The sequence below is a fragment of the Nannospalax galili genome, unplaced genomic scaffold, assembly GCF_000622305.1.
Source record: "Nannospalax galili isolate Female #2095 unplaced genomic scaffold, S.galili_v1.0 scaffold730, whole genome shotgun sequence".
Classification (NCBI taxonomy): domain Eukaryota; kingdom Metazoa; phylum Chordata; class Mammalia; order Rodentia; family Spalacidae; genus Nannospalax; species Nannospalax galili.
The window spans coordinates 355,458-382,960 of record NW_008328000.1 but is presented as its reverse complement, the minus strand read 5'-3'; the positions used below and the strand labels follow the sequence as shown (position 1 = coordinate 382,960).

Genomic DNA, 27,503 nt, shown 5'->3' with positions numbered 1-27,503 from the left:
TTTAAGGTGTCTATCACTAATGGCATTATATTACTGCCATTTTTTAAGTTTTTCTTAGCATATATTGGTTATACATAATAATCTATTTCATTATGACATTTTCATACATGTATATATTTTATCATACTCGCCCATTATCCTCTTTTCCTCCTTCCAGCGATTCCTCTTCCCAACTAATATCCCTTCTAGTTTTACATATATTATGTGTATGACCCAGTAAGTTTTATTAGGGTTGCTTAGAGGAACATAAATAAGTACCTTTAGGCATTTTAGCAGTGACTACACTCATACTGAGCTAAATGCAGAAAAAACACAAAGGGCATATCTGGAGCCACAGAAGGCTACGGAACAGTGAGAGGAGACCTGGGAGCAGGGATATGCAAGATCTAAGGAACTAACGTGGGGAATGAAAACCTCATGGGGGTCTATCAGCCATCTCTAAGCCCTGCATTTTATCTGCTTGAGGACTCCAGGAGTGCTGGGTTCAGATAAGTGTGGTTCCTACTGCAGGCTCCAGGTCCAAGCTCTGGGTGGCCCAGATCTGCTGCCACCTGGGGAACAATCACCATTCACTCCTGTGCTTATTTCCTCCCTATGTGCGGGCATTTGAGACAGTAACTGCTAGTCAGGAGTATCCCAGTTTTTGAAGAGGAAAGGAAAGCCCTAGGCCCACAGGATAGAAAGCAGTCGGCTGGCTGGTGGAGTGTTTCCAAAAGTCGCCTTAAAATTTTAAGGAAACTGACTTCCTTCTATGCACCCTTGAAATGAGATATGAAGAAAATCAGCACAGTAGCTACTGTATTGGCAGAACTTTCTCTGCCTCTTCACTCAGTCCAGTTCCATTGCTGCGCCCTGGAGATGGAGCGTGGAGCTGAGAACCACTCGGAAACTGAAGCGGATTTGGGTTGTACTCAGCACAGGGTAGTATTTGTGGGTATGCCTGGAGGTCCTAGTCCTGGTGCCCGAATGCCCCTCGTTCTCCGTAATTGAGGTCTACACCTTTCTCTGTAGTGTATCAACCTTTCACTCGCTAAGCCAGCAAAGAGCTCCCTGAGTCCGTCTAGAAGAGAACTGACAGCCTTCTTTCGGCGCACTCGCCAGGACCGTCCCGGTGTCGGGAGAGACAGAGTGCTACAGCCTTCCTTAAACCGAGAGCTCCCGAACACGAAAGCGCGACGCTTCAGGGTGCGCAAGGAGGATCAGGTCTGCGTCTCACCAGTCCAGCTGGCCTGGCTGGTTCTGATTTGTAATTTTGGCTGGAAGGGGTTGGGCCACACCGGCCCAGGCACGGTGCGGGTGGTCACCCCGCGATCCCTTATTCCTCGTCCCCCTCCCAGTTCTGGCATCCGGCCAGTGCTGCCAGACCCGCCCTTCCCGGCGCCCACACGCGCCCGCGAGAGGCGCGGGGAAGAGTGCAGCCTGGGCCGGCTTCTCCCACGGCCGGCCACACGCATCGGGGCGCCCGGGGCTCCAGGGCCCGGATCGCGTGCATCCGGCTCGGGCCGGGGAGGCCTACAAAGCACCGCCCGGCGCCCGGGCCGGCCGCGCGCCTAGTCGAACGGGGCGGGGCGGGCCCCGCGGGCCGGGGGTGTCGGATGTCACCCCCCGCGCACACCTCGGCCGGGGGGCGGGGAAGCGAACCACTGAGATGCGGAGACCTCCTCGGTCCTAGAGCGGAGCAGGAAGTGTCCCAGGGGAGGGAGCCGGAGGGCTCCGGCCTTTCCTTTCGGCGGCGGCCGGGCCTGTGCGGCCCGCCAACCGGGACGCGGTGCGGCGGTGAGTGCGCCCCGGCCCCGCTGCCAGCGCCTTGCTGCCTACGCCCGGGCCCCGTACCTCCTCCCGGGGCCTGGTCCCCACTTCCCGCCCTGATCCTCGGCCCTGCTCCCAGCTCGCCTCTTCCCGCGCCTGGCCCTGCTCCTTGCACCCCGCGCACCCGCCCTGCGCACAGCCCCGGGTCCCCAGCAGTGCGCGCGGGGATGAAGCGGTGCATTGTCTTTCAGGCGTCTCCCTTAGCTCCCAAGCCCAGCTGATGCTTTCTGTATGATCCCGAGACGGTTGGCCTGGCCAGGGACGGAGTCTGGTCCATGCAGAGGAACCGCCTTGGCCGAGACTCCCGGGAGACAGGGCTGGAAGGCGAGGACCTGCTACCCTGGAGTCCCAGGCTTCGACGTGAGGAGCCCGAGCTGGCCAACCTGGAGGCGAGTAAGCGACAGAAAACCCCCGGTTCTCCCCGCCTAAAAGCCCTCATTCCTTTCTTCGGACGGTGGTGGTTCCTCCTGTAACAAGCCCCGCCTCTGCGCAGGGAACCCTCCCCTCACTAACGTTAGTTCATTCATCAAGCTTCCGCTCTGGTGCCTCCTGCGCGCCAGGTGCCAGGGTGACAAAGAGGAACCAGACTTTGTGGCCTGAGAGCTCCCGTACAATAGTCCCGTAGCAGAAATGGGTGCCGAGGGTGGGACGCAGGCTCCCCCACCATGAGGGCAGACCTGAGCCATCCGTTTCCCAGCGGGTGGGAGATAGTGGGCGGAGGGAACTGGAAGGAGAACCGGCGGGACCCAGATTGGGTTCTTAAGGTACAGGAGATGTGCAATTAAAATCCAGCTGTGAGGAGTCGCGGTTCCCGGTTTCCAGCCTTTTGCCCTCAGATTCCTCTTAGGGGTGGGTGCCTGTTTATGTCTTTACCTTGGAAATCGGCGAAGTTCAGAAATTTCGGAGTTCCCGGTGCTGTTCAGTTGCTTAGTGGCTTTCCTGGTATCGCTTATCTTCCTGCAAAATGGGAATGAGGCCTGTGCCCACCTTGTGAGCTGTGGGAGGTGGCAGTGGTGCCCTGCTGGGAATCTCTTTCAGGTGGGTTGTGCCTCCCAGTGGTCCTGCCTGGGATTCCAAGAACCCTGGGTATCCCCGTATGCCTTTTCCCTTAGCGCTCCGAAGTGTGAGTCGGAGAACACCAGTCAAGTGGAGTATCTGTACTCTGCTGTGCTCTGGCTATGTTGGCTACTTGACAGCCTGGGAGGTATAGAGACCTCCAGCAGGACCAAGTCTACAGCATCCAGGGTTTCTAGAGGGCTCAGAGCTAGGCTGGCAGAGCTAGGCTGAGCGGCTCCCTCATAATGGAGGAAGGGCTGTGAAGTGTGTGTGTACCGCTGCCTTGAGCATGGTTTAGAGAGAAAGAGGGTTACAGAGTGGATGGAAAACAATATCTTTTTATGCTTTTAGATTGTTTTAAAGTGTTACTTTTTTTTTAAAGTGATTTTTTTTTTTTTTAATGTGTATGTGTATTGCCTGCATGGTAAGTGCACCCGTGTTGTGCAGTGTCCGCGGAGGTCAGAAGAGGCTGTCAGATCCCCTGGGACTGGAGTTATGACAGCTGTTAACTGCCATGTGGGTGCTGAGATTCGAACCTGGGTCTTCTGCAAGAACAACCAGTGTTCTTAACTGCTGAGCCATCTTTCCAGCCCCCTAAAGTGTTACTTTTTAAAGATTTTATTAAATGATATGTATATGGGGGGGGTTATGTACCCACGGGTGCAGTGCCCATGAAGGCCAGAAACGGGTGATAGATTCCCTAGAGCTGGAGTTACACAGTTGTGAGCCATCTGAGGTTGGTGCTGAGAACCCAACTCAGGCCCACTGCAAGTTGTCTCTCTAGTCCGCAGAAATAAGTAATCTCTAATTATAGGATAAAGACTATACTTCATCTGTTGGGTATAAGGTTTTTCTTAAAGCACTGATGTTTTAGGGAAGGAGGGTGGGTTTGGTGGGCTAACACAGGACCTTGTAACTCAACCACTGAGGTACACCCCCAGGCCTAGCAATGGTGCTTTTATATACAGTGTTATTTCTCTGGTAAACTTCATGCAGCTGTCTCTAAACTCCTCATCTGCCTGGGAGTCCTCTCACCTGTGTGCTTCAGTCCCTGCCCCTCAGTGCAGGCTCTGCTGGCTTCTTGCCCTTCTGTCTTCTTTGATAGAGTGGAATTGCCCCTGGATGGTCTTTGATGGCTCTTCCCACACATCTGTCTTTTTTCCAGCTCAGTTTGTGAAGGTCTCAAGAGCAAAGACAGTGACTTTAGATCCAAAGCTCCAAGAGAGTGGCCTGCTGGGGAACCCTCCAGGAGGACCTGGCCACAAAGGTATCAGAGGAACCTTGGTTCCACATCTCTGCATGTCACCCATTGGTCTCCTGGCATGCTGGAAATGCCAGTATTGCCACTACTTGTCTACCAGATTTCCTGCCTTCTTCAGTGCTGCCTGTTAGGGGACTCCATGTGGAGTGGTGCTGGTGGGAACGGTCATCTTTCTTTCTGTCCTCATGTGTAAGGACAAGCCACACCAACACTCTTTATGTTTCCCAGGGCTTCTCCAAAGGGCTGGTCTCCATGGGCTCTGTCTGCCACTCCCACACAAACAACCACGGGAGACCAGAGCATTGAAGCCAGCGATTTCTGTTTGGAAATAGGGTCGTCTTCTGCTGCTGACCCCCATCAAATCCCATCATGCCCACAGCCCTGTGCCCCCGAGTCTTGGCTCCAAAGGAAAGCGAAGAACCCCGGAAAATGCGGAGCCCTCCTGGAGAGAACCCTAGCCTGCAGGGTGAGCCTCCCAGCCCAGAGTCCTCTCGTCGCCTCTTCCGCCGTTTTCGCTACCAAGAGGCTGCAGGCCCACGGGAGGCTTTGCAGCGTCTCTGGGAGCTGTGCCGGGGCTGGCTGCGGCTGGAAAGGCATACGAAGGAGCAGATCCTGGAGCTACTGGTGTTGGAGCAGTTCTTGGCCATCCTGCCTTGGGAGATCCAGAGCTGGGTGCGTGCCCAGGAGCCCGAGAGCGGCGAGCAGGCTGTGGCTGCAGTGGAGGCCCTGGAACGGGAGCCAGGGAGACCCTGGCAGTGGGTGAGCAGGGGGCAGCTAGGAGAAGGGAACCCTGCTGGCCCTGTGCTAGGTGCATCAATGAGATCATGTTTCCTATGGCCCTGGAATGAGAAATTCTGTCTCAACCCAGTGTTTGGTTTCCTGGGAAAGCAAACAACACTCCCTAGGAAGGTCTAAGTTGAGATGGTGATCAGCTATGGAGTCCATGGCCAGCAGGACCAGAAAGGGAGGGGGCCTACCCAGACCTGTACAGAGTATGGTCCTCTCCACCTGGCTCTGACTGTTCTCTCTGGGATTGCAGCTCAAGCACTGTGAAGACCCAGTGGTGATTGATGATGGGGATGGGCCTCAGGACCTGGAGCAAGAACGACTGCCAGTGGAGTCCCAGAGCAACTCTGAGGCCCAGCCTGTGACCCTGGCACAGGGCCCAGCGCTCCTAAGCAGACCACTAGGCCAGCCCAGCGAGGATCCAGGTATGCAGGCTACACTGTCAGTGAGAACCTGAGCCAGACATACTCCTGTAAACTATTATGGTCTGAGTTCTTCCCCAGAGCAACTGACCCAAAGTTTCTTCTTGGGTGCTAGGTCCTCCCAGAGAAAAAGCCTCTGTGAGCAGTTGGCTGTGAGTTTTGTGGTCTTCTCTCTTGGAGGATATGTCTCTGTGGGCTTCTCAGTGGAGAAAAGGATAGTGACTATAGGACCAGAATCTGATCTGAGCATGTCTCTGCCTTCTGGCCTCTCAGAGCCACATTCCTTGGCTGGACAACTCCTGCTTTTAGGGTCACCCTGCTGCTGTATGGAAATCTAAAAATCCCTGAGAGAGAATGGTGGCCTCTCCTGCAGGTGGCCCTGATGCTCTGAGGCAGTATTTGTGTATAACCTAGGTATATCCTCTGTACTTTAAATTGTTTCTCATTATTTATAATGCCTCCTACAATGTAATTGCTATGTTAATAGTTTACTGTATTGCTCAGGGAATGAAGACTAGAAAGAAAGTATGCATGCAGTTTTCTTTTTTCCTCTTTTAAACTGGTTGGGTTAGGCGAACTAATGATCATGGGAAGTTGTGGCACCTTGAGGTTGAAAGATGCCTGGGCTGTATTTTTCTGGGTGGACTTGCCACATTGCTCTCTGTAATTATAACAGGAAAAATACATTGTGGCTTTTACAAGTTTGGGGGGAGGGCATTGTAATCTTTTCAATGAGCTGGAGACGTGTGTAGTTCATTGAGTGTTTGCCTAGCGTGTGTCAGTCCCTAGTTCTGTCCCTTCCCTCCCTCTTCCTCACTCCTGTCCCCTTTAACCTTTCTTACCCTTCTGATGGGTATTTGCTTTGTAGCCCAGGCTGAACTCAGACATGTGATCCTCTGCCTCAGCCTCCTCAGAGCTGCGATCACAAGCCTACTTGACCACACTTGGCAACAATGGGCTTTTCGGTTAAAAAAAAATTTTTTTTTTTTTTAATTTCCTTGTCTGCAGATATATGCTGACTTCTGCATACATGAGAACTCTTCAAACTTTCTGTGGTTAGAAGTGAAGACTGGTGTGTTAGCTTGACGGGGCTGCCTCCCAAGGTTCTACCACTGGGCGGCTTACCTAACAGCAGTGTGTTCTCACCACTATGGGGCTGGATGTCTGAACTGAAGGACAAAGGTCAACTTCACATTCTTCTGAGTTTTTTACCTTTGGCTGATAGACAGCTACTTCTGGCTGTAGGTTCTGTCTTAGTAACTGTCTTCTTTTTGCTCCTCTTAAGGGACACCAGTTATGTTGGATTTGGGCCTATACTTATGACTTTGTTTAATTTATTTTTTTGTGTGTAGGGTTTTTTTGAGACAGGATCTCCCCGTAGCCCCAGTTGGTCTGGAACTCACTATATGAACTCCAATTTATCACTATATTAGTATTATAATTTTTGGTTATTTTGAGACAGGGTCTCCCTGTAGCCCAAGCTGGCCTGGATTTGCTATGGAGACCAGGCTGACCTCAAACTCACAGAGATCCGCCTGCCTCTGCCTCTCAAGTGCTGGGATTAAATGCATGTGCCACCACACCCAGACATATTTTATTTTATTTTTTTAGACCAGGTCTCATTAGTCTGGAGCTCACTGTGTAACCCAACTAGCACAAGAATGCTTGTGCCTTAGCCTACCAAAAGCTGGAATTGCAGTGCCACCACACCTTACTAAGTTTGACTTTTCAAAAAAATATATTTTACTTTTATTTTATGTGTATGAGTGTATTGCCTGCATATATGTGAACATACCTCTGTCATGCAATGAAATTTTTTAATTAGCATGCAAAGTATTATTTCATTATGGAATTTCCAAACAAAATTTGTTTCTGTTGATTCTCTTCCCCCACCCTCCTTGTATCCTTCTACCTCAGTGGGCTCTTTTCTTTCATGTCATAAGTGTCCTGTTGTCCTCCACACACTTTCTTAATTCGTCATTTTTCCCTCATACAGACCATGTTTTCTTTATCCATTCATCTGTTGATAGACACATAAGGTGATACCACAGTAGCTGTTGTGACTAGGTCCCCAGGGAACATGAGAGTGATGGTCCCTTTGAGGTTTCATTTCTTTTCCTTTAGGGATAATACTCAAAAGGGGGGTTGCTAGATCATAGGGTAGTTTGTTGTTCATTTTGAGAGGAACCTCTGCTCTTTTCCTTAACGGCTGTGCTAATCCACATTCCCACTAACAGGATAAGGATTCTCTTTTTTCCCCCCAGCATCCTCACCAACACTTGGATAGCAAGCTTACAGATGTGTAAGGTCCTATAGTGGTACACACTACCAGCTGCCCTCACTGAACCATAGTGCCACACTGTACCTGGCTCTTGTACTTGTTTTAGATAACAACACAGGTCCTAGACCTACAGAGATCGAATAGCTAGCTACTCGTTGGTCAGGCCAGCCCAAACCCAGGACCCAAGTTTATCTGAAAACATTAAGAGAACCCGTGTAGCTTGCAAAGTGTTCATTTTGCAGGCGAAGACAGAGTGGGGTCTCTGCAGAGCACCAATTCCAGTCTCTGCTTTTCTTATCTTACCAAGTCGGTAGCACAAAGCCATCCCTGGGAAGCTGGGAGGTATCGGACCCAGACCTTTTGAGACATCCTTTTCCATCTCTTCCAGTTCCACAAGATGCTTTCCTTGTTGAAGAGCAGAATGTGAGAAACAATCAGCCAGTGACCATCTGCCAGCTGCCACCAGTGAGTAATTTCCACAAAAGTTCATTTCCAAGCTCTCCCACGGGACAGTTTTCCTAGTGCCCTGGCCTGTTTGCTGTTTGCCACAGGCTTTTCAGACTCGGCACAGCAAAACCAAGGTGAACAAGACTGCGCTTAGAGATGCCTATTATTTCTGCAGGTCCCTAAAGCTCACAGTGCTGCCAGTGAGGCCACTCCAGAAAGCTGTACAGATGTGCAGAGCCCTGGGCTAGATCTGTCTCCTCTAGATTCCCTTTGTGGAAAGGCGAGGCTGCTGTTCTTACTTCATAGGCTATGTTTTAATGCAGCGACCTTGACAGAAGTAGCTGCATTTCGAGAAGAAAGCACAGCAGCACCATCACAAGACCATGCATGGGTGACAAGGGGCCTCCTCAATGTGTCCTATGTTCCTGGACAGGGCTTGCTCAATCTGGCATTCTGGGAGGTGCTACTAGATTCTGGTCTCACAGGCACAGCACCTCTCTCCAGCCAGGTTGCTGCCTCTGCTGAGATTCTCAGCAGACTGCTTAGCTTCTCGCCTCTCCTCCCAGGAAGTTAGGGTTCCACAGGGCATGGGCCTGCACCAGTGGAAAGCTGAAGAAGAGACATGCAGGGTTGACAGCCCCTGTCCAAACACTTGGGAATGTTGGATTTTGATTTGGAGGGTTTTGCGCACACCTCCCTTTGCCTCAGTGAATCCCCAGTGCTGGGATTAAAGGTGTCCACCATCATGACTAGCTGTTTTATACCATTTTATATTTTATACACAGAAGAAAGCTTCATGGTATATGGTATTCCACTTGTATGTTGTTAGTGCTCAGAAAGTTTTAGACTTTGAGGTATTTTAGATTTTCAGATTAGAAATGGCCAGTCTGCATTAACACATCTTGACAGACTATAGGAGGCTGGGCACTTTGCTTTCTGTAGTTTATTGCTGTGACTTTATGCTTTCAGTAAGGAGGACCAAAGGTGGGAAGAGTTAGCCAGGTCAAATGAGGTCCCCAGGGCATCTGTGCCCTGCCTCCTGCTCTGCCCAGCCAGGCGTACAACCCACAGCCTGGTACACACCCCACTTTCATCCTGCACATTTCAGCAGCTGCTTTGAACTATGACTGGCAAACTCAGAAGACACAAAGGAGATAATTCTGTGGTTCTTATTAAAAATTAATGCTTTAGGGGCTGGACATGATGGCACACACCTTTAATCTCAGCACTCAGGAGACTGAGGCAGACAAGAGTTTCTATGTAAACAAGCCTGGTCTACATAGCGAGTTTCAGGCCATCTGGGACTACAGGGAGACCCTGTCTCAAAAAAAAAAAAAAAAAAAAAAACTCAAACAAACAAAAATTAGTGCTTTGCGAGGCTGGAGAGATAGCTCAGTGGTTAAGAGCACTGACTGCTCTTGCAGAAGACCAGGGTTCGATTCCCAGCACCCACATGGCAGCTAACAACTGTCCATAACTCCACTTCCAGAGGATCTGACACCCTCTTCTGACCTCTGCGGGCATTGCAGGACACAGGTGCACCTACCTACATGCAAGCAACACACCCATACACATTAAATAAAAATAAAATATTTTTTAAAAATTAGTGCTTTGGAGCTCATGAGATGGCTCAGCAGGAAAGGGAACTTGCTGCCAAGTCGAGGATATAAGTTCTATCCCTGGAATCCAGGTAATATAAGGAGAGAATGGACTCCTCCTACAAATTGTCCTCTGACCACCACAGGTATGCTGTAGTATGTGTGTACACATACCCACACAAATAAATTTTAAGAAAAAAATTTTAATTGCCACTTTTAGCCAGTATCAGATGCAAAGAGCACTATAAATACAGTTCCTAGTAAGGCTTGATTTATGTTTTGTTGGTTTGGCTGATTGGTGGTTTGTTTTTATTTATGTGCACTTGTGTGTTCCTGCTTGTCTGTGTATGTACCATGTGAATGCAGATGCCCTTGGAGACCAGAAAACATCAGATGCCCTAGAACAGGAGTTTGAGGAGGTTGTGAAGTCACCTGACATGGTACTAGGAACTGAACGCCAGCTCTCTGCTAGAGCAGCAAGTGCTCTTAACTGTTAAGCCATCTCCCCGGCCCCTTGATTTTTTTTTTTTTTTTAAGGTAGCCCACACTGTCCTGGAACTCACTGTTGCACCTAGGATAGCCTCAAATTTGTGGGAGTTCTGCCTCAGCCTCCCAAGTGCTAGAATTACAGGCCTTAGCCACTACTCGGCTGATGTTCATCTTTGGAGTAGTTCCAGGTCCATCTGGAACAGTACAAAGGTTTTGACAAACCAGTACTGTGTCAGGGCTCTATTGAAGATGTGGTTTTTGCCCATACAATGAAAGCTGGGCCAGATGGCAGCTGTAATCCAGCTACTTAAGAGGCTGAGGCAGAGAACTGATAGAGGCCTCAAGTTTGAGACCAGTCTATATAGTGCTTTAAAATATTTTAAGTTTATAAACAGAGTGTGGTGGAGCATGACTGAAATCTCAGTCTCAGAACAGGAGGGTCAGGAATTCAAGGCCAGCCTTGACCACATAATGAGTTTGAAGCTAACCTGGGCTATATGAGACCCTTCCAATTTCTAAAATTTATTTAAATTTACGTGTTTAAATTTTGGTTGCTTTTATTTGAGGCGGGGCATGCACATGGCAGTCAGAGCACAACCTGTGGAAGTCTGTTCTTTTCCACTGTTCTCATGTCTTTATGTTGTGTTCAGATTGGATTTCTCCCTTCTACCCCATCCATTTTTCTGCCAATTCCATCCATCCACCAAGCTTTTTATCCAGGATTGTGGTGTTCAGGGCTCTGTGATATCTTGCTTCTTTGCAGTGGCTTTCTAGCTTTTCATTTGTAATTACTCATTGAAGCACTGAATTATGGCTTCCCTCTTTCATCCATTGTCTAACAGCCCTGTCACCTCAATGTTGGCACCTGTTTATCCTGATCAGTTTGAGATCTCTTCCTGATTCTTCACGCAGTGAGATATTTTCTGTTAACTTAGGTAGTTTTATCTCAGGAGAATCTGGATCGTACGACTTTTTTTTTTCATTATTATTATTTTTATGTGTATATGTGTATTGCCTGCATGTAGGTAAGTGCACCCATGTCGTGCAATGCCCGCAGAGGACAAAAGAGGCTGTCGGATCTCCTGGAACTGGAGTTACGGACAGTTGTTAGCTGCCTTGTAGGTGCTGGGATTCAAACCTGGGTCTTCTGCAAGAACAGCCAGTGTTCTTAACTGCTAAGCCATCTCTTTCTTCAGCCCCTGGATCATATGACTCTTAACATTCAGCCCCTCTGCTTTGTATTCTGACAGTGCATTCCACTAGGTAATATGAGGGGACCAGTCACACTGCTCCACGAAGCTCAAGTAGGAGTGTTCTCCACACCCTCAGGGGTTACCAGCACCCCGTGTTGTCCACTGACATGCAGGATGGGGATTCTACAGCCTGGTGGGACAGAGTGTGGTCTATTCCTTGTCAGCGCGGGGAAGATTGGCTGGCACTTCTGGTGTCACAGGGACTGGAATGGTCTTGGTTGACTGCCCCCTTGTGGCTCTGACTGAGAAAGTGGGCTTTTTCAGCTTTTCCTTTTTCTGTCTATAACACTGTTTCTGGTTGGCTGGCTCCTTTAGCTTCATGTCTCGGGATACCTGAGGCAAGAATGAAAACCAGGACCTCACCACCGTGGCCCACATTCCTCCAGAAGCCCGTCTGCTGTTTAGTATCTATGGCTTTCAGATGATACTGGGTAGAACAAGAAAAATCTTCTGAAGATCTCATTCCAGTTTTGGGGGGACCCTACTGGGGATTGGATTCAGGGCCCTGTTCATACCAGACAAACTCCCTACCAGCAAACCACATCAACAGTCCTGAAGATTTAATTTTACATTGTAAATTAGTTTTCCATAACTATAGCAGATATCCAAGATGGTTTCTAAAAGGAAAAAAGGTGGTTGTGGCTCATTGCAAAGGCTGCAATCTGATTCGTTGATGCTGGATTTCTCTCTCTGTCTCTCTCTCTCTGTGTATGTATATGTGTGTTTATGTGCATGATGTATATGTGTTGGGTGCACATACCATGGCATTTAGAGATCAGAGGACAACTTTAGAGTTGGTTCTCTCCTTACATCTTTACATGGGTTCCAGGAATCCAACTCGGGTCATTAGATTTATGCAGCAAGTGCCTCTAACCCCTGAGTAATCTTGATGATCCTGCTGTTGCTTTAAGAAAGTCAGTGATAAAGTTATTCTCAACAGCACACCAAAGGCCATACCGCCAACAGCACTGCAGGCTGGAGACCAAAGCTTCAGATCCAAACTACAGAACTATATTTGTCTGTGATTTTGGTCCATTCTTTCGGGTTTTTAAAATTTATTTATTTATTTGGGGTTGGGAGAGTTCTTTTTGAGACAAGGTCTCCCTGTACCCCAAACTGGCCTGGAACTTGCTATGTAGAGCAAGTTGGCCTGATCTCACAAAGATCTACCTTTGCCTCCTGAGTGCTGGAACTAAAGCTATACATTGCCATGTGCTATGGCTCATTATTTTAAAAACTGGCAAGATTTAGAAATAAAAGGCAACCACTCATCTTGGTAACATGAGAAGACCTGAATGTTCTGATGAAGTTCCTTCTAGATTTTTCTCTGCCTCTGTGTGCTTTGTGTATCTCACTGGGGTACCCCTTTGGGTCACAGTATCCTGTTTTCATGCTTCTTCCCAGCATGTAAGAGTCTTGCCCTTTGATTCTAAAAATTCTCCAGGTGTCCTGCTAAGTGATTGTGTTGGAATGTTTTCTATCCTCCCACCAGGCCTGGGTGGGACATGGCATTTCTTCTGCAGTACATGGCTGATGTGTCAGTTTGACGTTGCCAAAGTTTGATGTTACCACTTAGGAGAAAGCACCTTTAGTTCACAGTTTCATCGGGCTTACTACATGGTCACATAAACTTATTTATTTGGCCCATGTGTGCTGAGACAGGGTATCATGGTGGAAAACATGTGGAGTAGAGTGGCTCAGTTCATAGCAGGTGGAAAGAGGATACCCCTGTGTGGCAGACTTGCTCCTCTTGACCTTGTGATTTTGTTCCATCCGGGTCTATAGTGCTTGGATGTTGCTGCCCCCATTCAGGGCAGGTCTTTGCCTGCTCAGTTGCCATCCCACAGGCCAGTCTCCCAAAACACCCTCACAAATACATCCAGAGGTTTATGTCACAAATCTCCCTAGTGTCTTTCGTATCATTTTGACGGTGATCAAGGTTAACCCTCATACTGCCTTTGTTCCTATTTCCAAGCTTAACTAGGTTATTAGAGACTGCTTTAATGGTCAAAGGGAAAAAATATAGCTAAATCTTTTGTTGATATATACTCCTTAATTTCCCCTTTAGAACCTCCACTCCCACGTTGTCAGGCTGTCTGAGAGTATGAGTCCTTTTTGATTTCATTAACAGTGCAATTATACCTGTGGTCCCAGCTACTCAAGAGAATGAAGCAGGAGGATTGCTTGAGCCCAGGCGGTCAAGACCAGCTTAGGCATTGAGTCCTCAGTCTCAAAAACAAAAGCCAGTGTAATGGTACAGTCTTATAATCCCAGCACTCGGAAGACTGAGACAGGAGGATCATGAGCTTGGAACAAACTTGGCTTGCTTTAGTGAGTTCCAGATCAGACTGGGATACAAAGTGAGTCCCTGTCTCAAACAAACAGAAGAAGCATGTACCTGTTAAACATGACATCCGTAGTATAGCCCCTCCTGGGGGCACAGAAGTTCACTGGAGACCACAGTCTCTGTGATTTATCAGAGAAAATGAGGTGTTTGAGCTCTTAGAAGCAGATGGGGGGCGTGTTTTGCTTCCGTTTTAATAGTGCAATAAAACGCCCCATGCTCAAAGCAAACCTCCAAGCACTAGGGAAAACCACAAAGAAGGCGGCACTGTGTGGCCCCAGGGACAGCACCCGTGAACGTGCATTCTTAGACATGCAATGATTTCCTGAGGAAGTTTCCTAACAGTTTGCTTTCTTCACATGCTCCCGACTGTTATGCTAATGCCTGCGTTCCTCCAGGTGTTTACCAGGGCCTGTTTTCCTACCTTACCGCCACTGACAGGAACTCATGTTTCTGATCTTTATAAAGGGGACCTGACAAAAACCAGACAAAAAAAATCAAGCACACAGAAGACAGTTGAATTCACTTGTGTTTCTGATGATTGACATTTAAAGACACAATTTGAATTTAACAAGAGACCAGCAGGGAACTCAAACTCAGCGACTTTTCTATGGACTGCTTATTGTGGTCACTTGTGGAATGCCTACAATTATTTTTCCTGGAACTCAGTACTACCTCATAATTTAAAAGACATAGGAGACCTGTGGGTACTAGTACACCTATAGATCCTGGGTTTGATCCCCAGCCTTGCCAAAAACCAAACTGAACAAACAAAGGTATACATTATATTCCTAAGCAGTATTGAATTTCTTGAGTATTGTAGAGAAGTTTCCTGGCTGGGGTGCTGTTGACAGTTTGGGCAGATCGCTCGATATGGAGCTGTCCTGTGTTTGGGGGTGTTCTAGCATGCCTAGCCTCTGCCCTCTGCTAAGTGGATGAATTTAGTTCAACAGTAATATACCCTTCTCACTTTTTTTCTGAATTTTAATATTTTTTTTAAGTGTACGTCGGGAAGAAAGAATCCAAATGTGCCAGAGAACATTTATTGAGAGCTCTTTCTTAGCCCTGTCCTAAGTGTCTGATTCTCTCCCTCAGGGGAGCCATGTGGCAGTACCTGATACTTGTCCAGAAATTTAAGCAGATGCAAGAGTATGTATTTAAAATACAGCAGGCAGCCGTTAACTTAGAAGCCTCTAATCCAAGATTCTCTGAGTGGCAGTTGGGATGTTTCACAGCTTCAAATGACAGCTTTACACCAGTGTCCCTTGGCTTATTTTCTGTAATCTGTAGACTTCTCAGGTCCTATTGCAGTTACCAACTGCAGCCAGGTCTTGGCAGCCACTGGATGAGGATGACAGCCCAGAATTCTGAGATCCACATAGAAGTGTCAAGGTTCTTAATAAAATGAGAAGTCATGTTCTAGGTCTCTGCATTGGGAGCTGCTTCCACCTCCGCCTCTGGTGCCCACAGCCTTTCACTGTCTTGGCTTTCTGGTTATTTTCTTTCTTACTTGCCAAGTACTGAGTTCAGAGTTTCTAGATCAGTATAGAAGCCAAGTACTAAGTTCAGAGTTTCTAGATCAGTATAGAAGCACCTATAGTCAAGGAAACATTGATCTTTCATGATAAGGTCCCTCACATGGTCCAGCACAGACACTTGGTCTCTTGAGAGCTGGCATCTATAGGGCACCGAGGCTGGTTACCCAGGGACATCTTTTCTCTGTCTACTTAATCTCCCGGTATTATGTGGACATACAATCATTTTGAAAAGTCCCAGTCAGTGTTTGGGCATATGTTTCAAAGTATGAAAAAGTCTCTTGCTTAACTTCAGGCCTCAGCTGAGACACATGTGCCTTGAAGATAGTTGGCTGCACCTTCCTGCACACCCAGAAGAGAGTTCCTCTCATTACAGAGATTCTCTCATTCTTAATGCATACATGATATTCCTTGGAAATGCATGCATGTTGTTTCCTTAGAGGATGGCCTCAGGCTTATTTAACCCATTCTCTGGTGTTGGGTGTAAAGGTTGTTTCCATCTCTGTGGTGCTCATTGAAAGAGCTGTGACAGAGACCACATACTGCACATGTGGAGAAGCTAGGCATGTAGCTTAGTGGTATAGCATTTATATAGCATGTGCAAGGCCCTGGGTTCAGTTCTTGAGAGAATGAATGGTAGACAGCACATTGGTAATTTGGGGGTCAGCCACAGCATTGAGTAGGTAGGCCTATTTCTCTATATGCCTGGCTAAAAAGACATCTGCTGTTTGGATCCTAATAAACAAGGTAGGTTGAGGCAGATCTCAGGGTACAGTTTCCGAAGCAGTGTGGACTTTGGAGCCTGGACCTGGGGTGGCCTGCCTGCTTTCTCTATCTGTCATGTTGTAAGCACTGTCTGCAACCCCAGCTTTTTGTAGCATCCTCGTCTGTTTTGGGGTCTGAATATTTGGGGGTAAGTGTGTATGTGTGTAAGAGTATATGGATTCCAGTTCTTTCACAGAATTAAGAGGGGGAGCTTTGGGAAAATAATCAAATTACAATTCAGAGTCCCCATGAATGAGATTAATGCTCTCATAAAAGAGTCCCCATATTGAGCTGGAGAGATGGCTCAGTGCTGGCATGAGGCCCTGGGTTCAGAACCCACATAAAAAGTCAAGCACAGTGGCACACACTTTTAATCCCAGCACTGGGGAGGTGAAAATAGGTGGTTCTCTGGGCTCATTAGCCAGGCAGCCTAGCCTATTGAGTTTCAGGACAGTGAGAGACCTGTCTCACACACAAAAAATAAACCACAAAACCAGAAAGGTAGCAAGGTATGGTAGCACATTCCTTTAATCCCAGCACTTGGGAGGCACAGGCAGGCAGATCTCTGCAAGATTGAGGCTAGCTTGGTCTATGTGACAAGATCCAGGCCAGTGGGAAAAGTAAGGGGTGGGGCCTAAGGATAACACTCTAGGTTGTCCTTTGACCTCTTCACACCTGCACACATATACACAAGAGACCTCAGAGACCTGTTTTGCCCCTTTGGTCACACAAGAACACAGTGTAAGACCTGACAGTTAAGAACAAAGAAGTGGAAGTGGCCCTCACGAGAACCGAACCATGCTGGCGCCCTTGTTAAATCAACTGTTGACAGGAACTGGAGAGATGGCTCACCAGTTAAGAACACTGGCTGTTCTTGCAGGAGACCTGGGTTTGAATCCCAGCATCCACATGGCAGCTAACAACTGTTGGTAACTCCAGTTCCAGGGGAACTTCTGTCCTCCACAGGCATTGCACAACACAGGTGCACTTACCTACATACAGGCAAAACACACATACACATAAAAATAATAAATATTTTTTTAAATCAACTGTTGACAGTGACGTCTCTGAAACAAAGTGTTTATTGAGCTGTACATATAGATGGCAGCTGACAGTGAAGGACTGTGGGACATTCCTTAAGCTACCAGCTGCATGGCCAGACAGCAGCTGGAAAATGTCCTCTGACCCTGAAGCCAGGGAATTCTAGAATGAGAGTTTGAGAAGAGATAGATTGTTCACACTGAATCCATGTTGGCAAAGATAGCAAGCACAGGACAACGTGATGCTGTCAAAGTCCTGCGACAAGAAGCTAGTCCATGAAGAGAAGGGTTTTGATTTTTATTTTTCCAGACAGACTCTCATACTGTAGCCCAGACTGGCCTTGCACTCGTGACAGTCTTCCTGCCTCAGCTTCCTAAGGGCCAGGGTTATAGGAGTGAGCCATGACCAGCTCATAAAGAGAAGTCTTGGCACTTCTTGTTTTCAGAAGCAGAATGTGATGTGACCTTGATGAATGCAATTCAGCACAGGAAAGCAACATGGAGCATATTTTTTATTCTTTGCTGGTTTAGGTTAATGCTATGAGTTAAAATGGCCCTATTCCCTCTATTCTCTGGCCAGCAACTCAGAATATCTCAGAATTTTTCTCTTAAAAATGGTAAGACTTTCAGAAAAAGCATTGCTGAGGAATACTGTATTTTATCATGCTTAAGTAGCCTTATGTTTGGGTCTCATGCTCTTTTCTGGGAAGGCTTATTCCTAGGAAGTCATGTTGCACATAGAAAGGAGAATGTCAGCTAAGAGCAGTGACAAGTCTTTTAGCTCAGTTACAAGATAGTAGAGAGCGAATGAATATCTAGTCACCATGAGGCCTAGTCCATGTTTTTAGACATGACTATTTTGGTAGAAAAGCGTAGGTAGGTAGTTAAATCTATGGAACAAGCATAATGTGGCTGAAATTCAGTATACCATTTTACATAGTTGTTAACCACATGGCAAATCATTTAACCTTCATACATAGGCCTCCCTGCTCTACCAGTATATACACTTGAGGGCAGTTCAGTTGTCTAGTCAACTTTCGAGCAGTTCTGTAGTGGAGAGGCTACCTCTTCAGCAAGCCTTCTGGGTTGATGGGAAAGTTTCTGACCCATGTACACATGAGAAACAATGCCTCACTGTGGCAAATGGGTTCTTGCAAAGGAGCAACCTAAACCATCTCCGTTCTGGTAAATTGTTGGAAGATTTTGGCCCAATAGAATCTCCACTTAAATGAGTTGTTTGAATCCAAGAAAGGTTTTGAGGGACCCATGTTGGATTCCTCTGAGTCCGGTAAGGATACAGGTGTAGGTCCATGTCCCAGTAAGCGATCGTGATCAACCCTGTAATGAGTCTTAGGACCTGTGGTGGCAGCCTCCTCAAGTACTTTAGACTTTTCAGGTTTTGTCTGACTTGGCAGGGATTAAGCCACATGTTAGTACTACAGCATCCAGGTCAGTCTGTACCTTCTCCTTAGAGGAATCCATTGAGCTTTTTTGTTAAGGTTTTCTGGGTTGTTTTTTTTTTTTTCTTTTAATTCAGTAACTGCCTGTTTGATAACATTGTAGTAAATCTGGAGGAGAAACATGAGTGTAAATATGACTACTTGGGTGGACTGACTAGAACTACAGACCGAGCTGGGCAGATGTTGTAAGGTTGAATCCAGCATGTTCAGTTTGATGGGCAATCCTCCTGGGAAGGGAGCTCAGCTCAGAACAGGATGTACCTGTGGGTGGTTACTTTGAGAACTTTGCAAGTGGGTGGCAGACCCCATCATTCTTTTGTTTCCATCATTTGCTGTAGAGGGGAGATTCTGACTAACCAATCAGTTCTCCCTGTAGCCCCAGCTGGCCTGAGACTCTTACATAGACCAGGTTAGCCTTGAACTCACTGAGATCTACCTGCCTCTGCCTCCCGAGTGCTGACATTAAAGGTAAAGGTATGCACCACCATGCCTGTTTTGTTTTGTTTTTTTAAGTGTCTTAAAATAATAATTAAAACACAAGGACACCAACTGGCTTTGTGCAATACAATCAAAATTAATAGTATGTTAAAGAACAAAATTAGCTGAGTAACTAGGATAAACAAAGAGTGCCCAGTGAGAGTCAACAGTTCAAGACTCATCTAAGCCAGTCCAGACCTTCAGGCAGGAGTAGTTAATCTCAAGCCAGCATTTACTTTCCTCTGGTCAGAAGCTCAAAAAGCCGGTGCAGAGCTGTCCCAGGGACATCTTAGGTAAGAAAGCGAAGTGTTTTCCTTTGGCTTTGACTGCACAGGAGGGGTCATAAAGAATTTCTTCAGAGATCTTTTCCAGCAAATAAAATCACTAACCTGAACTCTGTAAGGTAGAAAATATGCTCTCTATACAAGACGGTTTTACCAAAGAGTGCTTTTCATTTAACAGCCCTAAGTTCTTGGCAACATGTAAGGATCTGCCCTTTAGCAGATGAAGAATCTGGGGCCCTAAAGGAGGAGGCTCAGGGAAATCAAATGTCTATGCTTCCAAAAGGGGAAGGGAGCATCTTAAATCTACCAGCCCAGAGGACTGGAGGGTGGAGGCCCAATGGGAATGTCATGATACTGGTCGGGGCTCCAGAAAGCTCCCTTACCCCTTTCACCATGTTAGGACCCTGGGTCTTTGAACCAAAAGAGCACCACTCTGCTGGGCCTTGGTCTTGGATTTTTAGCCTCCAAAGCCATTAGCTGTGAATACCTGTGTTAAACACCACCTGGTCATGGGGTCTCATCATTGCAACCCAAATATGCAAAGACCCAGCTCTTTCCTAATACAGAGCTGCCCTGTGCTTTCAGAACCGGGTTTCTCCATTTAAGGACATGATCCTATGCTTCTCTGAAGAGGACTGGTCCCTTCTGGATCCAGCGCAGACTGGCTTCTATGGAGAGTTCATTATTGGGGAAGACTATGGGGTCTCCATGCCTCCAAGTAAGAGCTGACTCCCTGTGCCACCAAGTACATGGGAAGTAGGGGTAGGGTGCTTGCTGAGTGAGGGTCACTTCCCATGAGGTTCGAGTGTTCTGGCTGAATCCAGTTTCTCTGCTTATCTTCCTGTGACAGGTCACTTGTGCATGACCCATAGGCAGCTTGTCAGTGACCTGGCTAAATGTTCCCGCACATTTAGATCGGGCTCACAAGGCCTTCTGTTCTCACAAACTGAATATGACATAATTTCATTGTTTCTGTCTGCCTACAGTCATTTTTTCCCCTGATGTCCCTTTCAGAGGTACCTAATAGGTATCAAAGGGACACCCCACCCCTGGCTCACTCTGTAGTATGTTGCCTCTGGCTCCTCCATTGTTTGCCCTGGCCTTGTATTCCTCTGTAGCCCCAGTGTTGTCTGTCCACAGCCCACTGGCCATTTCTCCTCTGTCTCTTTGGGGCAGGACAGGGATCACCACATTGGGCCTACCCTGGTCACCTACACCAGTAGGTCCTGATGAAGGTATCCTATCTCTTTCTGAACAGACGATCCTGCACCCCAGCCAGACCTCTCCCCAGAAGAGGAGAATGGGCCACGAGTTCCAGAGTTGCTGGATCTTCAGGGTGAAATGACCCAGGTCTCCTGCTTAGGTGAGTGCTCTTCAGAGGTGGGAGAGCAGCTGCAGCTAGATCATCCCTGGTCTCCTTCCATTGTCTCCCCACTCTGTCTTGGTGTTCTATGTCTTGCCTTTCCTCTAGCTTCTTGCCGAGAGTAGGAGAATTTGGATTTTCCTATCCATAGGGATTATACTCAACCAGGGACTAGTAGGGAAAGAGAATCTCTTCCCTTGTGCATAGTTTGCCTTAGGTTTGTGGTGACAATCCAGCAGCCTCTACAAGAGAGTAATCAGATACTCATGGCTAAAGAGACTGGGTCAAAGCACAGCCCCTCTAGATACTTTCCTCCCTCCCTGGTCACATGGGTGCTGGGAGGACCCCAAGGTATGGAGTAGTCTCTAAGAAGCAGTATTCACCTGCACCTAATGTTCTGTGTGCCCAGAACTGGTGTGTGTGTGTGTGTGTGTGTGTGTGTGTGTGTGTGTGTGTGTGTCCTATGCATCGATGCTGTGAAGTGTCCCTTCACGGAAGTAGCTTTGAACAGAATCAGCAGCAACAATCTTGGACCTCCATTCCCTCCAGGATCCCGTTGACACTGGGTTGGCACTGAGACCAGGTTTGGGGTCTCAGCATGGTATCTCCCAGGCCTTCTGTCTCTGCCTCATAGCCGCTGTACTGTGTTTGTGAAGGGTCTGCAGGTCTGTAGAGAACTTAGCATGGAAGGTAGCAAGGACCTCAGGGTCAAGGTTGTTACTTGTCTGTGACCACAGGCAAATGAGCAGAGCCAGAATCTACATTGGTTCTATCTAGCTTTAGAACCCAGGTTCATGGTGTCTGCCCATTTGCCTTCAGGTTCATTTGCTTGACTGACACAGGATCCACTTCATGCCAGGCCCCACCTTACATCTGTTCCTGGATGGTGCCGGTACAAGACAAATCACTTTCTCCATTTTCTTCTTTCAAAAGACTTTCCCAGTCTCCAGCCATTCCAGGTGGAAGAAAGAAGGAAGTGGGAGGAGCTGCAGGTGCCAGAGCTGCAGTCTTGCCAGCAGGTGATGCTCACTCAAAGTTCCTGTCCAGGTGAGGAGGCTGGGTGTGGGGCGTGTGCCCAAGTGGTGTATGGTGTTAGGGGAGGAGGACTGAGGATGTGTGTGTGTGTGTGTGTGTGTGTGTGTGTGTGTGTGTGTTGGTAGGGCTGTTATGCATCAAACAGTCCAAGGTTCCTGCTGACTGCTGTTATGGGACTGTCTGCCCTCTGTCCTCGTTCTGTCCTGCCATTTCCCCATCCCACACTGGTTTCTTGCCTTTCCTGGATAGGTTGTAGGGACACTAGTATAGCACTGCTCTGTATGTAGAGAGTATTCCTATCTGATCACGAATGGCCAGTACCCCAAGGTGACTTGTCATTAAAGAGCAGATCCAAGATTGCCAAACTGCACCGCCACCTTCCCAGTAAGTGTAACCAGAGGCAAAGACTGAAGTAACCTGTCTTTGATATCCTCAGAGGCCAGCTGTTCCTCTAAATACCACACTCAGGTTCTGCCAAACTGATCTTTGAACCCAGAGTCACGTGGCTTCCCACAGCTGTGGAGATTTATACATTCATACGCGATGCTTTTGAAGGCAGTATTCATATTTCCAACATGCTCCCTTGTAGGGCATGCAGCCATTTGTGCTAAGCACCCCTGTCATGTGTAGATAGTAGATTTTAGAGCAGGATCAGTCTGGAAGGAGACCTCTCACCATGGTGCTCTGAAGAACCTGCCTCAGCTATTGGCACTATGGTGGTATTCAGTTCAGCTACATTTTGAACCTTTCTGCAGCATATCATCCATGGGCAGACTTCCAGAAGGTAGATGGATGCTTGTTGCTTGTTGACACATTCCAGTTGTTCTTCTCTCACTGTGCTGATGCACACACACCCTGCTGTCACACAGCAAGAAGCTGAGCACTACCATCTCAGGAAGAAGAAGGAATGATGGATCCAGAATGGGGGCTGCTTTTACTTTGTTAGCTATTACTAATTGCACTTCCAAAGCACTTCCTGACATCCCGTGCCAGTTGGCAAGGGGTCTGTCTATTCCTCTGTACATGCACACACAGGCCTCCCTTAGCCTGTTCAGTGTGTGCCGGTCAGGTGAGAGTCACTGTGCCTGCCCCTGCAATGGAACAGTGGCATCCTTATCTACTGTGTTTTCTCTATGAATTGCCTAAATAATACTTGTCTTTCTTTTCTGTATTTTTCTTCTCAGATGTGTTAAACTCTTAATCTGTTTTCTGTTGCTAATAATACAGTACTACAGCACAGGCCATCACATGGCCAGAGACCCAGCTGGACTGGCTTCTGTTCAGAACTGCTCTTGAGATGTCCCATGAGTCCATTACCCACATAAATAGCAGAGCTCTTAACAGCTCTTCAAAGTCAGGATGTCTGTTTGCACCCAGGGCTCCAGAAGCCCTGAAAGCTTAGGTTTCTAGCCCCAAGTCCAGCGTTCACTGGTTGTGGATGGAAGCATAAAATCTGAACTCGGGCAATCAAGCCCCAGACTTGTGGTCTTTATTCCACATCACCAAACCATGTTTTTCTTTTTTGACTGTGCTTCAAACTGAACTCAGGGCCCTGTAAATGCTGGGCAAGTATTTTACCACTAAGCTATTAATATATCCCCAGAACCTACGGTCGGCTTTTTGGGAACTCAAAATTGGATCAGAAGCTGGAAGTAGACCTAAGTTGTTGAGCCTATTCTTAATATGCAAGGCCCTGACCAAAATCCCGGCATCACAGAAACAGGAAAATCTGTAGGCCTAAATCCACTGGCTCTTGGTATTTACACATAGACCTCCCTCCCAGCCATCCTTTCTCCCAGTGCTGAGGACTGAACCCAGGGCCTCAGGCATACTTGGCAAGTGTTCTATCACTTAACTACTGTTCTAGCCCTCTCCTTAGGAAAAAAAAAAAAAAAAGACACAAGAACAACAAACATTGCTTCTATATCTTGTGGTGTGTGACTGGTTTTTACATTTTATAACTGTAAATATACTCCTGTTTGATTTTCACATCTTGCTTAAGAAAGCCTCATCCTACCTTTATAAGAATGTTCTGGAGCTGAGTATGGTTTTACATACTCAGTAAATTCCAGTTACTTGAGAAGCTAAGGTCAGAAGACTTTAAGCTCATGGCCAGGCTGAACAAAAGGACAAGACCTCTCTAAAAAAAGAAAGGGAGGGAGAGAGGGAAGGAGGGAGGGAGGGAGGAAGGGAGGGAGGGAGGGTAGATAGTCCTCATTTTATTTTATTACAGTTACTTAATCATTTCAACTTTTCATGTCCCGCTCATATGAGCTCTCTGGCCACAGGCTCTGCCCTGCATGTGCACTGAATTCAGTTTTTCTAAAAGTTTCATTTCTTTGCTTTAAATTTTTCATCTGTGGAACAAAAGTTAGAGTTGTGTTTGAGGGCTTAGTACATGTAAAAGCCCTTGAAAAAGCTCTTCCTCTTCTCTCTCTCTTACCATTGTGACCACTGATGATTTGGGGGAATTCCTCCCCACACACAGACACATACATACCACACACCGCAAACACACAACATATACCTTTCACACAGACATGGCCACACACAGAGAGACTACCTACCCTGTAAGATGTAAACTGAAGCCAGAGTCATGGGAAGCAAGTATTTGCACAAGTGTGGCATAAGAAGAAGATGTATTTGCTCTTAAAGAGTGTAGCCAAGACACTCAGAAAAGTACTGGCCCTGTTTTGTTGGGGGTTAGGGCTACATCAGGGTTGACCACAAGAGAGGGTTTGTACAAGGCTGGAACAGATTTCAAGTAGTCATTTACCTGATGGTTGTAGAAATGGTACTCAAACAGAATGCCTGTTACTTTTGTTCCAGCTGGTGATTTCTGTGTTTGTTCCTTATCTGGTTCTTGTGAATTGTTCAGCAAGCCACGGGGCAGGTGCTACTGAGTGGAGGTCTCCACATTTCTCCATCCAGCGGCCATTCAAATAAAACAACAGGACAAGAAGCAGTTTGATAAGAGTGATTTTTATACTGGTTCTTTTTCCTACACACCGCACACAAACATGCACACACACATACCACATACTGCACATACACATTTGCAAACACCACAGAAACGTTTCACAGACACACATTACACATGCACTACACACACCGCTCAGGTCTGTGCCTTTGACCTCCCTTACGGAACTGAACTTCCCATCTGGAAGTCTGTGCACACCGCCCCCTATCTGGAAGCCTGTGCACACCGCCCACAGCCTTGCCTTACCCACTTTTTCCTCAAGGAATTTCTTGCACTGTTAGTGGGTTTCTGTACCTGCAGTTGAACCTTCCTGGGTGGGTTTCCTTGGGACTGGGATGGGAGGTAGTCTTGGTAGTGCCACTGATCACACTGGTTTCCTGGACCAGGAGGTGACCCACCACCCCTAAAGAACGTCTTGGACCAGGAGGTGACCATTGAGATCGTGCTTTCCAGCTCCGGGGATGAGGACTCCCAGCATGGCCCATACTGCACAGAGGAGCTGAGGAGCCCAACAGAAAAGCCCCACGGACTTCCCACTCGTCAGAGCGGTGCTGAGGTTGGGGGTGAGGTGCAAACTTCACAGAAGTCCTATGTGTGTCCAAACTGTGGGAAGATCTTCCGCTGGCGGGTCAATTTCATCAGACACCTGCGCAGCCGCAGGGAGCAGAAGCCACATGAGTGTAGGGTGTGCGGGGAGCTGTTCAGTGACAGCGAAGACCTGGATGGTCACCTGGAAACCCATGAGGCCCAGAAGCCCTACAGGTGCAGCACCTGCGGTAAGAGCTTCCGTCTCAACTCACACCTGCTTTCCCACCGGCGTTTCCACCTGCAGCCAGATAGACAGCAGCCAGTACAGAAAAGCGAGGAGGGCACATTGGAGACGGAAGGCACGGGTCCTCATGCCTTGCTAGAGAAGAGCAAGACCAAGCTGGGCCTCCAGTGCAGGGACTGTGGGAAGGGCTTCCAGCGGCATGACCAGCTGGTGAGACATCGCAGCCACTGCCACCTGAAGGATGAGGTCCGCCCCCTCCAGTGTCGATACTGTGTCAAAACTTTCCGGCAGAATTGCGACCTCCTCCGCCATGAGCGCCTGCACATGAAGCGGCGCTCCAAGCAGGCTCTGAACTCCTACTGAGCCCAGTGTAGCCCCACAAGCTCAGACCCATCACAGGACAGCCCACACTGCCTGCCCTTTGCTCTCAGGTAGTGCCCTAATTCTGGTGCCATGCCACCACCTCCCCAGATAAAAAGTGGCCACCTGAGCATTCCTTGTTTCTGCTGTGCCAAAACCCAGGGAAACAAGGCAACACAAGCCTCAAGGTCTGCATCTTCAAGACACCCAGCCACTGCTAGAGCCCTCAGAGAGAGCGGGCTGCCCCATCACAGTGACCTCTTGGTCACTATACAACCCCTAATGCCAGCCCCCAAAGCTCCAGGGCAGTGGGAAGCTGACACTGGGGTGATGGTGGCAAAATAGAGTGGGGTGGGAGTGCACAGTGGGGAGCCAGCCAAAATCAAGTCCTACCCTCAGAAGTTGGCCCCAGGTCACCATGTCCAGAGGAATGCCCCACAGACCCCCTCAGTTGCTCAGGAGGGCCTTTAGGGTCTGCAAGGGGTATTGTCGTGAGACATGATTTGGCCTAGCCACTGATTGCATACAGATCAGGAGCTCACATTTGATAAGTTCACACACCTATCCAAACATTTCTTTGTACCCCAAAGACCCTTGGTTAATGTGGGATGAAAGCTGCATTGTCACCACTTAAGTTCTTCTCCAACTTGATTTAGGAATTTAGAGTTGAGACCCTCAGGGCTCTTCTGCTGGGTGATCTAAGCCTTAGGATAGAAACTTCCATGAAGTCATGTCCTCCACGAGTATTAGCTCCAAGGCAGTTTGTGTGGTTTCCTAGTACAGTTGTAATGAGTACCAAACACCGCTCTGGAGGCTATAAGGTCCATGTGTGGTATCAGCAGGGTCGGTTTTTTTCTTGAGTCTGGAAGAGGGAATCATCCAGGCTTCTGTCCCGGGTCTGATGGTTGCCAACACTTGTATGTGCTCCTGTGCTTGTACAAGCGTCTCTCCATCTTTGTTTTCAAACTTCCCTTTCGCACATGAACACCAGTCTTTGGATTTGGACCCACCCTGCCTACTCCTGCAGAACCCCTCCTGCATCTGGAGTGGCCATTTCCAGGTAGTCACATCCTGAGGTACTGGAAAAAAACCCTAACACTAGGGTTTGAGGGGACATGGTTCCCTTCATGTCAGATCACAACTCCAGATAATTCTATGGTGCTGCTGTCACACCTGACTTGGATGAGCCAGTAGAAATTCAGTTTGCTTGCCAGTCCATTGAAAGTTGGGTTCAATCCCAGGTGTCTGCTTTCAGAGTTGCTGTCATCTGCAAGAAAGAATCTTCATCTGTGGCCTTAAAGTTCAGAGCCTGAGAGTCTGGGACTGTGAGTAACTGAGGACAGTTGATAGGAAACCTCAAGTGTGGTCTTACTGTCCTGGCACACTGGTGTTAGCCAGGCTCAGTGATGAGGGTATTGGGTCTGAGGTGTGGCTGTGGCTGGACCTCAGAGCCTCAGGCTAGCTGATAAGACTACCAGCTCTCGGCACTCAGGAAACCAGGAAAAATGAGTGCAAGGCCTCTGGTGCTCCTTGTGATTTTTACATCAAGAAGCCTCTGCTCCAGACCCAATAAGACTTTGTAATGAAATTTCTATTTCTGGATCAGTGCACGACCCAGGAATAGTAAATGCAATAAAAATATTTGGTCACACCTTGAACAAAAATAAACTGAAGGTCTTGATTTCT

The 27,503-nt window shown here is 47.8% G+C and overlaps 1 protein-coding gene across 4 annotated transcripts; it reads left to right on the top strand.

Annotated features, from left to right (window-relative positions):
* Positions 1-1,623: 1,623 nt before the first annotated feature.
* On the top strand, positions 1,624-27,503 carry Znf496 (zinc finger protein 496). Of its 4 annotated transcripts, none has more exons than XM_008840340.3 (10): positions 1,624-1,776; positions 2,001-2,202; positions 4,031-4,132; positions 4,506-4,798; positions 5,166-5,337; positions 8,004-8,080; positions 19,893-20,025; positions 20,566-20,670; positions 21,604-21,717; positions 25,072-27,503. In XM_008840340.3, the coding sequence occupies exons 2-10, from the start codon at positions 2,085-2,087 to the stop codon at positions 25,818-25,820; spliced, it is 1,863 nt and encodes a 620-aa protein (XP_008838562.2). In that variant the 5' UTR covers positions 1,624-1,776; positions 2,001-2,084; the 3' UTR covers positions 25,821-27,503. The 4 variants fall into 4 exon arrangements, with proteins under 4 accessions (XP_008838562.2, XP_008838519.2, XP_008838624.1 ...); XM_008840297.3 differs by having other exon boundaries at positions 1,626-1,776; positions 4,506-4,885; XM_008840402.3 differs by lacking the exon at positions 1,624-1,776 and having other exon boundaries at positions 2,163-2,202; positions 4,459-4,885.

Excerpts from the sequence above, each read along its gene's own strand:
- Znf496 (XM_008840297.3), top strand. The coding sequence starts at position 2,085 with ATGCAGAGGAACCGCCTTGGCCGAGACTCCCGGGAGACAGGGCTGGAA. Across the intron at positions 4,886-5,165 it reads CAGGGAGACCCTGGCAGTGG|CTCAAGCACTGTGAAGACCC; the intron begins GTGAGCAGGGGG and ends CTGGGATTGCAG. Across the intron at positions 20,026-20,565 it reads TGGGGTCTCCATGCCTCCAA|ACGATCCTGCACCCCAGCCA; the intron begins GTAAGAGCTGAC and ends CTTTCTGAACAG.